Genomic DNA, 18,355 nt, shown 5'->3' with positions numbered 1-18,355 from the left:
TTTGCCTGTTTTAGTTATAAAGCTCCCCTCATGGGGGTCGGCTTCCTTGGAGATGGTAGTGGTGGGCTGGTTCATTTCTTTTTTGTTTTCTGGACACTTTTCTTTTATGTGCCTTTTTTTTCCACATTTATAACAACGTGGCTTCCTGCCCTCTACATTGATGGAGATATTTATATCATCCATGACAATTACCCCAGATAGTTCTTCGAGGTCATTTGTGGTAGCTTGGACCAGGATCTCGAGGGTCTGGTCTCGTCTCGCTAATTTTGTGGTCCGTCTCTTGTTATTTCAATTATTCTAATTTTATCTTCTCTCTTATACAACAGCATGGCCACAATCCATCCCACCTCCATCACAGGAGGGATATTTTAAATTTTAATTCGGGACATCCTTCGCCCCAGATATAGGGGCAACAACAAAATATTGCAACTTTGCAAGGTTCGAGTCGAATATTCTCTTGCACGTTCCGTTGACTCGAACCTTGCTTCTATTGTGGTGAATTTATTACCTCTTGTTAGATATTTTATTTCTTTTAATGTCGCACCAAGACATCTCTCTATAGTGCTCTCTTCCGGGTGTTCAAATCTGTTACTTTCTGCGTTATAACTTTTATATATTATGGTTCTCTCTTTGATTTTGTTTTTGAGTTTGTTGGGTGGTGTTATTTTTGATACGCCATTACTTTCGCTTATCATTCCGAAGCATGTTTGGATTTCTTCTATTTTTATGCTTATTTGTTTACGACCGCCAATGGCTGCAGCGAAATTCATTTTTTGGTTTCCTTCCATTGAAGACATTTTAACACAATTTTTTCCGTAAAAATGGCAATTTCCCAAACAGGGACACAGTTCAATTTTTACACAAAAAAGTTCCTTCAAAGGGGGAGGGTTACGGTTTACAATATTTAACCAAATGCAATACAACAACGCTTCCCTTACGGGAAACCAACAAACGTGATAACAACAGTAATAATAGTAACAAACCTTGCGGTTAAACAAGAAGCAATACTCCGTAGACGCGTGTGTGGGCTGAAGTCGAAAGACAAAGAATAGTGAAAACAGGCTTATTTAAGGAGTTAAACTGGCTCAAAGACGGGCATCTTAGGTAGGCCTTATCCGAAGGCCGTGATTGGTTCGCTTTACACTCTGGCACGAAATAAGTAGAGAGACAGACTGTGCTAGATGCCAACCAATCAGGGTCAAACTAGCCAAAGATGGTTGTAATCTCAAACGAGATCATTCTTAATGTGTTTCTCAAACATTGAGGATATCAATATGGCTACAAGAGAGATTGCAAGCCAGAGTGACTGAGATCTTCTTTCAATGCTAATATTCAGGTAAGAAGAGTGGTAGGAGCAACTGAATTCTATGCATACGTACACTCACACACTAGCCCTGGTTACCATAAATGTTACATCATTATAATCAATTGAATTGATTCCAGTACATCACTAGGATCTTTTCGGTTTGAACGGCAGTTTTTAACATAATTTCTAGGTAACTAAAAATATTTTAAACTTTGTATAATGGTAGAATGTGTTTATAAAACATCATTTTCTCTTGGCTTTCTTGAGAAAATTCTGTAGTTTATAACATACTAGCATTATGACCTGTCGTTGCCGGGTCATAGTGCTAGTGCATGTATATATGTGTATATATATGTGTACACATTACATGTACATCTATATATATATACATCTACACATAAAATACAAAATACAAAGTTATATCTTGATATCGCTAGTGATAACAATACTCAAAATATATAACAGACTGGAATTGTAGGCCCGTCTCTTGCAATTTCGATCAATTGTATCTTGTCCTCCCTCTTGTATAGAAGTGTGGCTACAATCCAGCCTACCTCTACTTCTGGGTTAACATTTTAAATTTTTATCTGGGACGTCCTACGTCCCAGATATAAAGGTAAAAATAAAATATTTCCACTTTGCGAGGTTCGAGTCGAGTACTCCCTTGCACGCTCCATTGACTCGAACCTTGCTTCTATTGTGGCGAATTTACCGCCTCTGGTTAGATATCTTTCATAGTCGCACCAAGATACTTTTTGATGGTGCTTTCCTCCAGGTGTTCAAATCTTTTTTTTCCCTTTACATTGTATACTTTATAGACAATAGTCTTTTCTTTAATTTAATTTTTCATTTCGTTTGGTGGTGTTATCCTAGATTCACCATCTTTGTCGGTGATCAATCCGAAATAGGTTTGTATTTCTTCCATTTTAATTTTAATGAGTTCGCGCCCGCCGACTGCTGCAGCGAAATTATTTTTTGGACTTTCTTCTATCGAAGGCATTCTAACAAAAATGCTTCCGTATATACGGTGAAAATATTGTCAATTTCCCCAAACAGGGACACAATTCAATTTTTAAACAATAACCAAAGCTCCTTCACCCAAAGGTGGAGGGTTACATTTTACAATTATTTAACAAATGCAACACAACAACGTTGTGCACAACAAACGGTATGTGCACGGCTCCATCTGGACTATTCCAGTTTAGCACGCTAATTATATTTTTGATTTATTCCCATTCATGTGAAACCACTTATTCAAGTTCAAGTCAGTGATGCAATTTTATACCAATTGCTATTTTTACTTTTGTTATGTTACGATTATATTATACTTTAGTTTGATTTTAATTAGTACTTACTACATATAATTCAATTGTTATTATTATCTCTAATTTTTATTGTTAAAGTGAAAGTATCTGACATAAAATAGAGAAATGTTTTTGTTTCACTTTTAACACGTAATACTGAAATAGTGGAGAAGACATGATATTGCTATGGGCTCGCCCTAGGCAAAAAGTTGAACATTTTTTATGCTCATGAAACTACATGGACCCTAAGTAAGGTATGTGTAAAATTTGAATGAAATTGGCTGTGTAGTTCTCAAGTTTTAGGGAATCGTAGTGGAGAAGATATGATATTGCTGTGGGCTCGCCCTTGGCAAAAAGTTCAAGATGTTTTTGCCGATGACACTCCCTGGACCCTAAGTAAGGCATGTGTAAAATTTGAATGAAATTGGTTGTGTAGTTCTCAAGTTTTAGGGAAACACACAGACAGACACACATTCTCAGTTTTATATATAGAGAGATTTCGCCTTTAATTTCTTGCATTTCGGCAATTTTAACCAATCACTGGCGTCTATTGAGTTAAAAAGCATTCTGTGCCGTATGAATATGTCCCTCATTTAAGAAACACATTGGGTTTATTTACATTTGTGAAGAAAAAAAAAGATACCTACGCGTTTTCTAGCGGTGTCATACGAAATTGTCACCCATAATTATGACCCTAGAATCGATCTATTGCATTTCAATCTGTTTTAGATTTAGGGTTAATTAGGGTTAGGATTAGGGGTGGGGGAAGGGTATTTGTTTTTCTTCACAATTGTAAATAAACCCAATGTGTTTCTTAAACGAGGGACATATTCATACGGCACAGAATGCTTTTTAACTCATTAGATACCAGTAATTGGTTAAAATTGCCGAAATGCAAGAAATTAAAGACGAAATATGTTACAAACTACAAAATTTTCTCAAGAAAGCCAAGAGAAAAAGATGTTTTATAAACACATTCTACCAGTATACGAAGTTTAAAATTTTTTAGTTACCTAGAAATTATGTTAAAAACTGCCGTTCAAACCGAAAAGATCCCATCACTAGAACCTATTCTAGGGATACTTTTAGAAATAAGAGGATAAAGCACTGAAAGCATAAATTTAACTGGGAATATATAAAAAGAGAAAACAGTTATTCATTTTAGTTGAATCCCTAACATTATTCGTTTCTATATGATCAGGTACAAATACAGAACACTCTACAGGATTGATTCTCAGACAAGATATCTGCTAAGCCATGAAAAAAAACAACAAATAAACAAGAACAAGGGTTAATGCTAATATGAAGCGAAATCTATTCATGTGCAGATGTTATAATAAATTTGATTTGTCCATATGTCCTTTATTTCGACCAATCAAATGAAGCCTTGTATAGGTGTCAGGAGTGAGCCATAATGGCGTGTGTAAACATTCTTCCGGTATTTTTGGCCATTATTGAATGTCATTTAATCATTTAAAACGATTTTATTGGGGATTTTTATGAAAAAAAAAAAGAACAATAGAAGAACCCCCAAAGAATAATTTCCATCTGTATATATATATATATATAATTTTCTGAAGTTGCATAGAGGAGCTGTAAGTAAATGAAACTTAGATTATTTTATTGTATTTGTGTTTTGATTTTTCGTGGAAGACGAGAGAGAAACTCATTTGCTGGACGCTCCATTAAATACTCAACCGGTCGAGGATTTTGTTTTTGGGGGGGCACACGTAGAATACTACAGTTCTTGTAACTAACACACACATATATGTATCTGTGTGTGTGTTGGCGTTTACGGAATACATCGTCTTCGTATGTCTACATGGAATATATGTGTGTGTGTCTGTAATGAGTGGAAAGACTGAAACAATCGTAATATGTTTTTAAAAAATTAAAAGACAAAAAGCAGTTGTAGTATTTTAAATGATTTTACCTGAGGTGAAATAAAGGTTTATTTCACGTAAGGTAAAATTATTTAATACAAGCTAAATGAAATACTTCGCCTCTGTTTATGAAGGTTTATTACAGAACTAAGAAGAAAGAGAAAATCCGGTCATTTGTGGCTTCTGTCGCTTGAAATGCCTCATTAAATACATCACCGGATTTTGTCGACCGGATTAGAGATTATCTTTAAACATTAATCTTCTTTCTTTAATAATAATTTACACGTTGTTTGTTCTGCTTCTATTTAGAAGGAAAAATAAAATTGTATGAACTTCAAAAGTCCTTTATTTTTTGTACCTTATACCGAAGAGCATTATTTACCGTAATTTGATACCTTAGTTCAAATTCCGCCGGGTCAATTATTAGTTTCAGTCTTGGTGAGTCATTATGGACAGGAATCATTATTTTACACTAAAATATTTGTATTCCTTCTTCCTGTGATGTGTCTTCTTTCAGGTTTCTGCTTTTTATATAGTTAAAACCTCAACAGATTTTCATATTTCAAATAAGCGTATCTTAAAAGAAAGGGTTTTCTTATAAATTTCAGCATTATTTGGTTCAATGTTTTTTTTCTTTCTCGAAATAATGAAATTATTGTCATTTTGGCACAAAGCCAAGAATTTTGAGAGAAGAGGGGGGCAAATCAATTACATCGACCTTAGTACTTTCACACGTTGGTACTTTATTTTATTAACCCCTGAAAGGATGAAAGTCGTCCTCGGCAGTATTTGAACTCAATAACAAAATAATGCGAAGTCCTTGCATTCCTTACTTCTTCATTCATATATGCAAACATGAAGGTTGAGTGAGGTTCTGATCGTGACAAATGGAAAGGATTGGGCATTCTGTGTTCTTAAAAAATGTATTTTAGTCAAAATATACTCCAATAAATCCATTATGCTGTACTCATCCCTGTAAGTATTTTATTTTGTGATTCCTTATTTAAAAATCAAGCTATTAATGCCCCCCTCCTCTTATAGACTCTAAATTAATAATCTTGTCTGCCATGGTGGATTACAAGATTAAATAACAACCGATGCAGTGTCGATAATTCAAGCAAATACGAAATAGTCTGGCATTTATGTGATTTGATATGTGTAATATTAAATTATCTAATAAATTGGTTGATTTCTCATTTGGTTTTATTTAAACCTTTACTAAATTTTCCTAAAAAATTCTTCATTAACTCTTTCCATTTCAAACGATTGGCGTGAGAGCTTTTTTTTTAATTTTTATTTTCACTTCACATTAATGGCTACGTGGGAATATTTATGTGGCAAAGTAATTTACCAAGACGAAAATATTTGATAGAACAATAGTTCGACAAGGAGCGTTTTTCTTTTCTTTTCTTGTAGTGAATAAAAATGATACATATTCAGAGGTTTAATATAGTGTATATCAAAATAAGTTTCTTTTAAGGGGTATAGAGACTCCTCGGGGTATATGTCTTCTTGCCAATAATTATGTGTATGTTTGCCCGTCTGTCCAGCTGCTAGGGGCCTTCTGTAGCCTCGGGCCGACCGATGTTTTATAAGCGAGTTTGGTACACGGAAACTGTGTGGAAGCCCGTTTTCTGTGTGTGTGTGTCTTATGTTTGTAGGGGGGGGGGGAATCCAAGCTGTGTCCTCTTCGAGCAAATCTGCTTATTCCAGTATTACAATTCACTATGTAGTTGCTGTCGTTGTTGTTTTGATGTGAGGCACATATTAGAGTTGAAAGTTCTGGAAATATTGTTTGCAGAATTAATATATAACAAAACGGGAATCTAGAAAGTTTTTTGGTAATATTTATTCACCATTACACCTGTTTCATTTGCTAATAGGAATCACAAAATTGTACATATTGGATAAATATGTACAATTTTGTAATAGCTATTACCAAATGAAACATGTGTAATGGTGGAAAATAATACCAAAAATGTTTTGAACTTTCTGTTTATAACTCTGCAAACAATATTTCCAGAATTTTCAAATCCAATGCATACCTCACATTAAATGGAACTACATAAGGAATGAGCAGATATGCCTAAAGAGGATGCTGCTAGGATTTTAACCATACATAATAAATAATTATATATAAATATATATGTTATTTTTTCTTCTGTTGTATATAGTCATGAGGCTTTGTGCTGTTATATATGCATAATTCATCATCTGTTGTATTTATATATCACGGCACTCTGTCAGTTATGACAGCGAGGGTTCTAGTTGATCTGATCAGCAGATCATCCAGCTCGTGAAATTAATGCGCAAGTGGTTGAGCACTCTACAGACACGTACCCTTAACGTAGTTCTCGGGGAGATTCAGTGTGACAAGGCTGGCCCTTTGAAATACAGGTACACCAGGAACAAGAAGAATAAGTGAGAGAAAGTTGTTGCCACCACCCCCTGCCGGAGCTTTTAGGTGTTTTGCTCAATAAACACTCACAACACTTGTTCTGGGAATCAAAACCGTGATCCTATGACTGCAAGTTTGCTGCCCTAACCACTGGGCCATTGCGCCTCCACTCTGCATATACAATGTCTTGTTTGTTTCTTTCTCTGTATACATTTGCTAGTTTTTTCCCAGTAGTTTAATAACAGCACTGGAACCTCCAAGATTGAGTGGTCTCAATGATAATGGCATGAAACTACAATGATATTTTGGCTCATTGACTGATGAGGAAAATTCAACTGTGAATATTCCGGTATCGTGTCTTTGTTGTGTGTTGTGTTCTTGAGCAAAGCACTTTATTTCACGTTGCTCCAGTTCACTCAGCTGTAGAAATGAGTTGCAATGTCACTGGTGCCAAGCTGTATCGACATTTGTCTTTCCCTTGGATAACACTGGTGGCGTGGAGAGGGGAGGCCGGTATGCATGGGCGACTGCTGGTCTTCCATAAACAACCTTGCCCGGACTTGTGTCTAGGAGGGTAACTTTCTAGGTGCAATCCCATGGTCATTCATGACCGAAGGGGGTCTTTTTTGTCTTTGTATTTCCTGTCTGTTAAGTTTTCGTCTAATTTTTCGTTTGCTCTGCTTTCATCTAACTTTTTTCCTTGTTGTGTTCTGTCTGTACAACCTTTATATATATATATATATATATATATATATATATATATTATGTATGTATATCTTTGATTAGCCCCCCCCCCCCCTTCCCCCATTGCTTGACAACTATTGTTTTATTTTTGTCTCTGTAATAGAACATTTATCAGACTTGAAAAATAAGTACTGAGGCCTATTTATTTAACTAAAGCTGTTTGAGGTTGTGCCCCAGCATGGCCACAGTCCAGTGACTGAAACAAGTGAAAGATACGTCATCATTGCACATTCATTTTCCATGCTGGCATGGGTTGGACGGTTTGGCAGGAACAGGCAAATCAGAAAGCTACACGAAGCTCTGCTGTCTGTTTTGGCATGGTTTCTACAGCTGGATGCCCTTCGTAATGCCAACCACTTTACAGTGAGCCCTGGGTGCTTTTTACATGGCACCAACAACAACGAAGTTTCACCAGGAATCAACTTTTTTTTAAGACTCCCTTTCATTATAGTTTCATGTTCTTGCTGATGCATGTCCTCCTGCAACTTAACCATTGGCAACATCTTCTCAATGGCCTCTGCATCTTGTTTGAACCACCAGGTTTATAACTATGTGAATTTTCCAGTTCTTGAGGTGACTGCAAACCATTTAACCCTTTTGATATCTACCCACCTGAAACCAGCCTTGGCTCTATTATACAAATTCTTTGTTTTAAAGTGATCCAAAATGAACCTACCGTCAACATTTTGTGTTTATTTTTATTCCAAACTCCGGCTTAATAGTTTCAAATTTTGGCACAAGGCCGGTAATTTCAGGATGGAGAGAGGGTAAGTTGATAACCTTATCCCTGCTGTTCAACTGCTACTTATTTTATTGACTGCGAAAGGTTGAGAGTCAGAATTGACCTTGGTGGAATTTGAACTCGGAACATAAAACCAAATGAAATGTTTGCTAAGCATTTTGCCTAGCAAGCTTATTTCTACCAGCTTCATTAATGACTGTTATTTTACAAAATTCTTCGTTATTTTCAACGTTAATTGAAACAAAGGCAATGTATTTCCACAGAAATATAGTAACAAAAGGGTTAAAACTACACTTCAGCAAAGTCAGTATTAATCAGCACCAATCTTGACCCTATTTAGATAATAAGTTTGACAAGAAATGTTTTAATAACGTTAAAAGCTGTGGTCCTTGTTTCCACAAGTTACATAACTGATATATATATAAATATACGTGTGTGTGTGTGTGTGTGCATTTCCTGTGTAAAATGGAGTTTATTCATAACAGCAGTTTCATATTTCTACTGTAACAATATCTTCTCAAATTTCTTCATTATTAACTAAGCTAAAAACAGTGAATTGGCAAACTTGTTAGTGATATTTGCAGTATTTGTCTCACCTCTTTATGTTCTGAGTTCAAATCCTGCCAAGGTCAACTTTGTTTTTTTTAACCCCTCTCAGGTTGATAAGGTGCTAGTCAAATACAGGAGCCAATTTAACCAACTACCCCCCCCCCCACTTCATAAAGTTCTGGCTTTGTGTCTGTTAGAAGTCATTTATTTTATCCTAAGCATGATATAGGTGCATATGTGGCTGTGTAGTTTGCTTCCCAAACATGAGGTCATGGGTTCAGTTCCACTGCACAGCACCTTGAGCAAGTGTCTTCTACTGCTGCTCTTGTCTGACCAAAGCCTTGGAAGTGGATTCATAAGTGGAAAGGTGCAACTGAAAGAATTCCATTGCATATGTATATACATACACAGGTGGACAACATTGGGGGTGTGGAAAGGGGTGGCTACTATGCATGGGTGGCTGCTGGTCTTCCATAAACAACCTTGCCTGGACTTGTGCTTCGGAGCAGGAACATTCTAGGTGCAATCCCATGGTCATTCGTGACCGAAGTGGGGTGGAGGCTATTCCAGTGTCATCTAACCAACCCAGTAAAAGCACCTTTCAATTGTTGGGTGATATGCTGTGCTTGTGAAGACCTGTTGAACCAAGTGAAGTCAGTCGGTGGCTGGTGCCAGTGCCATCTGTCTGGCTCATAAAAAGCACCCACTACACTCACGGAGTGGTTGGCATTAGGAAGGGCATCCAGCCGTAGAAACATTACCAGATCAGACTGGGCCTGGTGCAGCTTCCTGGCTTCCCAGGCCCCAGTTGAACTGTCCAACCCATGCTAGCATGGAAAGCGGACGATAAACGATGATGATGATATATATACATACATGTGTATGTACCTTTGTCCTGATACGTGATGGTTGTGTGAACGTTCATTATACTAGTGGCGGTGTTTGTTTCCAGTCTTCTGTGAAGAATGTGTCTATGAGAAAATATTACCTTGGTTGGCAACAGGAAGGGCATCCAGCCATAGATGACCTGCCTCCTGAAATTCTGTCTGACCCATGCAAGCATTGAAAAGTTGATATCAAATGATAATGATGTAGCAGTTATAAAGAAAGTGTTGCTTCATTATTACCCTACACTATTACAGCACATTAAGTGCGATGATTTGAGCACTTAGGTTGTTAATAATCTGTAATATTGTAACACCAGATGCAGATTAACTTGTTATCAAAAGCATTTAACTGACAAATGCTTTCAACACCTTATTGTATTTCTCTTTCCTAAAAGTACCTGTGTCAATGCCATGTAAAAAGCACCCAACTGATGAACAGACGATTGGAACTTGGTGCATTTCTCCTGCTTTCTAGTTCTGCCCAAACTGTCCAGCCCATACCAGCTTGGAAAACAGATTTTAAATGATGATGATGATGATAACTGCAATAAAACAGACTGAAAACTAAGTCTAAATTATTCAGCTATTTCGTTAACATTTTATTATCTATTGATTAACAGTATATCTTTTCCTTTGGCTAGTTATTGATTTTCTTTCTGAAATGACTTTTATATTCTATTCATTGCATATTGTAGTATATACCACAACACCATAATAATCCCATTGTAAATCTTAATCTCTGTGATTGGATAGTATATGTTACACATTCATATCTATGTGTATACGTGTGTAGAATACATCCCCACTTTTGGCACTATTTGTTAGTGAACAGTATGAACTGTGTTTTAAAGTAAATAGTATTACTACGCTGTGTCTAACGATATCTAGATGTCGCTGTGCCGAAAGTAGCGCAGTTCGTGTAACATGGAAAAGTAAATAAACACGTAAAAGAATAACTATGCTTCGTATTGAGTTGTCTTTCCCATTAGAACGAAATAACACATAACATGGTGGCAGCGGTAAATAATTAATTGGAAACTGTGCCTTTACAACAAAACAGAAACACAACGAACCAGAAATTAATAAACAAAACATCGCTTCGTCTTCGGACACACATACACAAGAATCCAAAATGGCGACCCCCGTCGCCGTACAGATGAATCTACATCCAACCATGAATTGGGACTCCGGTGATATCGTAGAAGCGTTTAAGAAATTCAAACAGAAAACTCAACTAGTTTTCAGAAGTTTCCTGAAAGGCACAACTGAAGAAGAAAAGGTAAGCTATATCCTTTTATGGATGGGCGAAAAAGGTCTTGACCTATTCAACAGCTGGGACATGTCAGAATCGGATTGCAATAACCCAGACACACTTCAAGAGAAATTTGAAAGGCACCTAGAGCCCAGGTCGAACCATAGAATTCACAGATACGAATTCCAGGGCCTGAAACAAGGCCCACAAGAAACGATTGACAATTTCCTGTCCAGAATAAAAAATGTTGCCGAAAAATGCAAATTCAAAGATAAGATCAATTAATATGGGGGTGTGCTCATAAAGAAGTTCAGAAATCCCTCATAGGTAAGGACGCTCTCCAGTTGATAGAAGCAGTAGACACTGCAAGAGCATTCGAAGCCACTACCAAACAAATGGCCTCACTTACTTTACAAACAAGCTCACTAGGCAGCAGTGTAGATATTGTATCTAGGCACAGGACGAAACATACCCGCAAACAAAGAACATGCCAGTACTGTGGTATGGAGCATGAGTTCAATAACTGGAAGAAACGTCCAGCATTCGGTACACACTGCAAAGCATGTGGAAAACTTAACCACTGGAAAAAAATGCGTAGGTTGACAAAATCCCAGAAATACAATCCCCAATTTTCAAAGAGGAGCGGAAATAGAAGAAGAGATATACATGCACAACAACAGGAACAAAACACCTCAGAGGAGGAATTCTTGGCAGTCGGCACAATAAATGTGCATGAGATGGGAAATGACGACCAGAAAAAAAATGAGGCATACACAACAATAAGAATTCAAAAGAAGTCTGGCAAGAAACGAATGAACATTGACTTAAGGCTGAAGATTGACACTGGAGCCCAGAGTGATATCTTGCCTGTCAACCTTTACAAGAAGATGTTCCCAGAACACATGACAGAAGAGGATAAAATCAAAGAAGGAATCCTCACACCAAGTGATGTAATCCTCACTGCGTATGGAGGTAAAAGGATTCCACAACTGGGCAAAACAACAATTACAGGGACACACAAAGGAAAAATAATCAAGTGTTCTTTTTATGTCACAAGAACAGAGGGACCAGCAATTCTTAGACTCGATACCTGCAAAAAGCTAAATATTGTGTCAATCAATGGTGAAGTGAAGGCAACTCCGGGCAGGATTGACAGAGATATGCCTATCAAAGACCGACCACCCATCACAAACAAAGATGAATTGATAAGCATGTACCCTGAATGCTTTGACGATACATTTGGGTGCTTTGTGAAATGTCGATACCATATAACAGTCGACCCAAATATCAAACCAATTGTTCACCCACCTCGCCGCGTCCCTCTGGAGCTAAAAGAGAAGCTGAAGACAGAGTTGGACAAAATGGAAAAAAAAGAAATAATCACCAAAGTGACACGACCAACAGACTGGGTAAATTCAATCATAATCAAGGAAAAACCCAATGGTACCCTACGGATATGCCTCGATCCAAGGGACCTGAACAAGGCATTAAAAAGAGAGCACCATCCAATTCCAACCCTTGAAGAAATCACACCATCATTGGCTGGATCTAAATTATTCAGCAAACTGGATGCCAGTAATGGGTACTGGAATGTAAAGATAGACAAAGAGTCATCCATGCTCACTACCTTCAACACACCACTTGGCAGATATCGATTCAACCGACTCCCATTTGGATTGAAGGTGAGCCAAGATCTTTTCCAGTGTCAAATAGATGAGACCTACCAAGGCTGCAAGGGAGCAATCGGAATAGCAGATGACATCCAAGTGCATGGCAAGGATGAGACCACACATGACTTCAATTTACATGAAGCTATGGAGAAAACCCGACAAGCAGGCATCAAACTCAATGCAAACAAGTGTGTGGTAAAAGCAAAGGAGTGCAAATTCTTTGGAATTATATACTCTGCAGAGGGAGTGAAACCAGACCCCGCTAAAGTGGAAGCCATCAGAGACATTAAAGAACCCAAAGACAAGGAACTCAGGAGCTTCCTGGGACTCATCCACTACATGGGAGCCTTCATACCTAAGCTGGCTGATCACACTGCAAATCTCCGAGAACTAAACAAAGATGACGTAGAGTTTGATTGGTGTGCTTCACACACACAGGATTTCGAAGCAATCAAAAAGCTCATCAGTAAGGAGACAACTCTGCAGTACTATGACAGACGCAAACCAGTAACACTGCAAGTCGATGCTTCTATGAGAGGAGTTGGCGCAGCACTGATACAGGAAGGTAAACCCATTGCATATGCCTCGAAAGCTCTCTCACCCACAGAGACAAGGTACGCAAATACTGAAAGGGAACTCTTGGCAGTAGTATATGGATGGGAAAAGTTCCATACATACCTGTATGGCAGACACTTCAATATTAAAACAGACCATCGCCCGCTAGAACAAATACATAGAAAAAACCTCATGAAAGCACCAGCCAGACTGCAAAGATTACTGTTAAGGCTTCAAACATACGACTACGATATCAGGTTCAAGTCAGGAAAAGACCTGATATTGGCGGATGCTCTTTCCAGACTATCCTCACATGATAAACAGGAGATGGAAGGACTAAGCATAAAGGTCCACCACATTGTAAATGTAACAACTACAAAGCTAGCAGAAGCCAAAGAGGAGACCAGCAAAGATGAAGAACTCCAGCTCCTTACTCAGATGGTGATTCAGGGGTGGCCAGAAAAGAGACGTCAGGTGCAGCCCCTCATTCATGAATATTTGGCCATCCATGATGATATATCAGTGGAGAATGGAATCCTGATGGCTGGATCCCGAATAATTATACCCAAGTCAATGCAAAAAGAGATTCTTGACAAGATCCACCAAGGGCATCTCGGAATGGAGAAATGCAAGCTCCGAGTCAAGTCAGCAGTATATTGGGTAAGCATGTACAAAGACATAGAGAAGACAGTTTCTACATGCCACATCTGTCAGAAGTACAGAAACTCACAACAAAAGGAGGAAATGATATCTAGTGACATCCCAAGAAGGCCATGGCAAACTATTGGAGCAGATCTGTTCACAGAGATCCAAGAATGGTATTTGATAATGGCCTGCTACTACTCCAAATTCCATTTGTGAGAAAAGTGAAGGACCTGAGAGCCAAAACAATCACTACAGTGGCTCGAGGACTTCTAGCAGAGCAAGGAATACCAGAGCAGATCATATGTGACAATGGAACCCAGTTCACATCACAAGAATTCAAAAAGCTAGCCGATGAGTATGGGTTCAATATTATAACTTCATATCTACACTACCCCAAAGGTCATGGATTTATAGAAAGACAGGTGCAGACAGTGAAGAGAACACTAGTCAAATGCCGAGAGACTAAGGAAGACCCACACCTGGCACTTCTGTCCCTACGAGCGACACCACTGAGAGCTGATATGAAATCCCCTGCAGAATTGCTGAATGGCAGGAAGTACAAAACTACCCTGCCAAGTAAGATCCAACCTCCTATTGACCAGGAAGAGACAAGGGCAAAGCTAGCAGCCACTCAAGAACAATCACAGAAATATTACAACAAACATGCACAATACTTACCTGAGATACTTGGAGGACAACATGTGCATACTCAAGATCCCGTAACTAAAACATGGATCCCAGCACAGGTTGTCAGTAGAGCTGAAACTCCAAGATCGTATATAATAGAAACGGAATCTGGTAGGCAGCTGAGACGCAACAGAGCCCACATCCACCCAACACCAAAGGTGTCAAGGACAACGTGTACAACACCTGCTGCATCAGTGACAACACCCACAGAATCATCACCCCAACGGGCACCAACCACCCATCAGCAGACAACGTGTACAACACCTGCTGCATCAATGACAACACCCACAGGATCATCACCCCAACGGGCACCAACCACCCATCAGCAGACAACGTGTACAACACCTGCTGCATCAGTGACAACACCCACAGAATCATCACCCCAACGGGCACCAACCACCCATCAGCAGCCCAACAACACACCTCAGACACCAGTGCGAAGCACAAGATCCACCAAATGGAGTTCGAACATTCTGCCACCGGTTCGATACCGTTAAAGAAAAAAAGAAAGAAAATGAAAAGATAAGTAACTAATTCTGCTAGATTACAAAGCAGAGGCAGAATAATCTCACGGTTTCTGCTGCAGGATTGCCACCTCGCGCTGACAATCCATTAGAGTAAGGGAGACTACTATATTTGTCTTCACTGCCAAAAGACCCCCTTTTTTTTTTTCAAGAAGGGATGTTACACATTCATATCCATGTGTATACGTGTGTAGAATACATCCCCACTTTTGGCACTGTTTGTTAGTGAACAGTACGAACTGTGTTTTAAAGTAAACAGTATTACTACACTGTGTCTAATGATATATAGGTGTCGCTGTGCCGAAAGTAGCGCAGTTCGTGTAACATGGAAAAGTAAATAAACACGTAAAAGAATAACTATGCTTCGTATTGAGTTGTCTTTCCCATTACAACGAAACTACACATAACAGTATATATTATTTTTTCATCATATCTTTGTTTTGGTGTTGTTGTTTAGCTCACATCAGCCCTCATTAGGCAGATGAATGACCAGAGACATTTCATTTATGACCATCCTGCCTTTTTGTATATGTATTATTGCATTGTCCAACCTCTCCTTTTCTTTTTCCAGATAGTACAGTATGGCTGGAGGCAAATTTGCTCTTTCTAGCTCATTGAATGACTAATCTGACGCTCCTCACCAATCTTATGTATTAAAGATATTTATTTTTGTGAAAGTTGATTTCTTATAGTTATGGGAGAGAAAGTGCATATTTATAAATGTATATGGATATAAGTATGTGTACTAGACGTAAAAATATCTTGGTCATCAAGGTGGTGCTCCAGCGTGGCCACAGTCCAATGACATGCAAGAAAATGAAAAAAAAAATTGTTAGATTTCATAATAATCTATCCTAAATCCCTTTTAATGAGGATTAGTTTTTAAAACTCTTTGCATAGTTAAAACATTTATTGCAATTTCGCCTGACTGGCTCCTGTGCCAGTGGCATGTAAAAAGCACTATCCAAACGTGATCGATGCCAGTGCCCCCACTGACTGGCTCTTGTGCTGGTGGCACATAAAAAGCACTATCCAAATGTGATTGATGCCAGTGCCCCCACTGACTGGCTCTTGTGCCAGTGGCATGTAAAAAGCACTATCCAAACGTGATTGATGCCAGTGCCCCCACTGACTGGCTCTTGTGCTGGTGGCACGTAAAAAGACTATCCAAACGTGATTGATGCCAGTGCCCCCACTGACTGGCTCCTGTGCCAGTGGCACGTAAAAAGCACTCACTAAACTCTCGCAGTGGTTGGTGTTAGGAAGGACATCCAGCTGTAGTAACATCGCCACATCAGATTAGAGTCTGGTGCAGCTGCTGGCTTTCTAGACCTTAGTCAAACCGTCCAACCCATACCAGCTTGGAAAACAGACTTTAAAGTATAAGGATAATGGTGGATCTTTGTTTTACGTGGTTTGCCTTGGCATTTCTTAGGAACCATATTGCATGAGTAAATGAGCTGATTGTTTTCAGAAAAAAATTTTCCATGCATCACCCTGTAATGCCCCTGGAGACGTCATGGTTTCCTGGGGTCATTGTTTCAGCTCTTTTAACATCCAACATCCTCATCCAGGCAACTCAGTCAGGGTTGACCAAACCCTAGTTTGTGCCCTGTTAGCACTCCTCCTTCCAGAGCTCATACCTTTTGCTCCACAGCCACCTTGAGGCAACCTTTGCTGTCTTTGATGTCAAGTATGCTGGAAGCTCTGCAGAGGAATTGGCTTGCAAACCCTCTGCGTCCTATCTCATTAATTGTAATTACTCATATCAACGAGGAAGAAGAAAACTTCGTTTGTTGCAGCCATCACCTTCCAATAGATTTTGAAGTGTTATTTTTACTTCCTGCTTGTGAAGAGCTACACTATTCAGTGGGTGGGTGAATACTTGTGCCTGAGGAATGCGAAGATTAGAGAGTAAATTTTTGTAAGTAGTTAGGGTTGGATGGGTCTGAGAGAAGCAGATGCTTGAATGACTTCCTTTTTGACACTAGGTGTAGGTGTGGCTGTGTGGTTAAGAAGTTTGCTTTGTAACCAGATGGTTTGGAGTTCAGTCCCATTGCGTAGTACCTTGGATAGGTGTCTTCTATAACCTTGAGCCAACCAAAGCCTTGTGAGTAGATTTGGTAGATGGAAACTGAAAGAAGCCCATTGTGTGTGTGTGTGTGTGTATGTGTATATATCATTGTCTTGACATTACATGATAGTTGCAAACAAGCATGTTGGTTCATTTCTGGTCATCCATGAAAACCATGGTTAGTCATAGGGAAATATTACCTGATCTGGAAACAGGTGAAAGTTGGTAACAGGAAGCACATCTGGTCATAGAAAATCTGCCTTAACAAATCCCATCTGATCCATGGAAGCATGGTAAAGCAGATGTTAAATGACGATTGCGTCTGCATCAGTGTAAATAGGACTGCAAACATCATCATATGTCTGTCTTCCGTGCTAGCATGGGTGGCTTCACAAGAGCCAGCCAGGCCCCCAAGCCTGCACCAGGATTTTTACAGTTGGATGCTCTTCTTAACACCAACCACTCAGCAGAGTGGACTTATTGCTTTTTACATGGCACAAGCATAGGCAAGGTTTTTACAGCTGGATGCCCTTCCGAGCACCAACCAGTTTACAGTGTGAACTGGGTGCATTTAAGTGGCACCTGCTCTGACAGGGTCACCAAGTATCTTGCAAGACAATAAAAAAAAAGGTTTTATATAAATATCAGTAGAATATGTTTCTTTCATGACTTCATTATTATAAAATCCATAGAAAGAGCATATGAGCGTGATAACTGAAATAAATTAACAGAATTGATTCTATTCAAATTCACTACAGTCGGGACCATGTATACTTTCTTTTGTTGAGAGAACTGGACTTAAACATCTGGTGGTTAACAATGATTGTATGGGAAAATTATATAAATCAGCACGAAGTACATCTATGTGATTCTTTAATATATTTAGTTATAGGCTTAGGCTTGACTGAGCGGTTTAGAGGCTTGATTCTAATCATGTGGTCTTGGGTTCAGTCCCACTGAGTGGCACCTTTGGCAAGTGTCTTCTATTGTAGCTTTTTGCTGACCAAAGCCTTAAGAGTTGATTTGGTAGATAGAAACTGAAAGAAGCCTATCAGGTGTGTGTGTGTGGTCTAGAAATGGCTTGATGGTTGTAACTGAGCATCTTTGTTATATTTGGGCGTGGCCGTTGCCTGTA

The 18,355-nt window shown here is 38.8% G+C and overlaps 2 protein-coding genes across 2 annotated transcripts in view; both read left to right on the top strand.

The window, feature by feature from the left end:
- The first annotated feature begins 3,755 nt into the window (after positions 1 to 3,755).
- On the top strand, positions 3,756 to 14,151 carry LOC115228953 (uncharacterized protein K02A2.6-like). Its single transcript, XM_036499058.1, has 2 exons — positions 3,756 to 3,761; positions 11,721 to 14,151. Exon 2 carries the CDS (start codon positions 11,803 to 11,805, stop codon positions 14,149 to 14,151), a length of 2,349 nt encoding a protein of 782 aa, XP_036354951.1. The 5' UTR covers positions 3,756 to 3,761; positions 11,721 to 11,802.
- Positions 4,011 to 18,355, top strand: part of LOC115228954 (formin-binding protein 4) — a 75,110-nt gene continuing 60,765 nt past the window's right edge. The window contains exon 1 of the mRNA XM_029799402.2: positions 4,011 to 4,205. The gene's annotated coding sequence lies outside the window, so the exon portion shown is untranslated. The remainder of the gene's footprint in view (positions 4,206 to 18,355) is intronic.

The sequence above is a fragment of the Octopus sinensis genome, unplaced genomic scaffold, assembly GCF_006345805.1.
Source record: "Octopus sinensis unplaced genomic scaffold, ASM634580v1 Contig11478, whole genome shotgun sequence".
NCBI lineage: Eukaryota > Metazoa > Mollusca > Cephalopoda > Octopoda > Octopodidae > Octopus > Octopus sinensis.
Note: the sequence above shows the minus strand (reverse complement) of the source record. Positions and strands in the feature narration are given on the sequence as shown.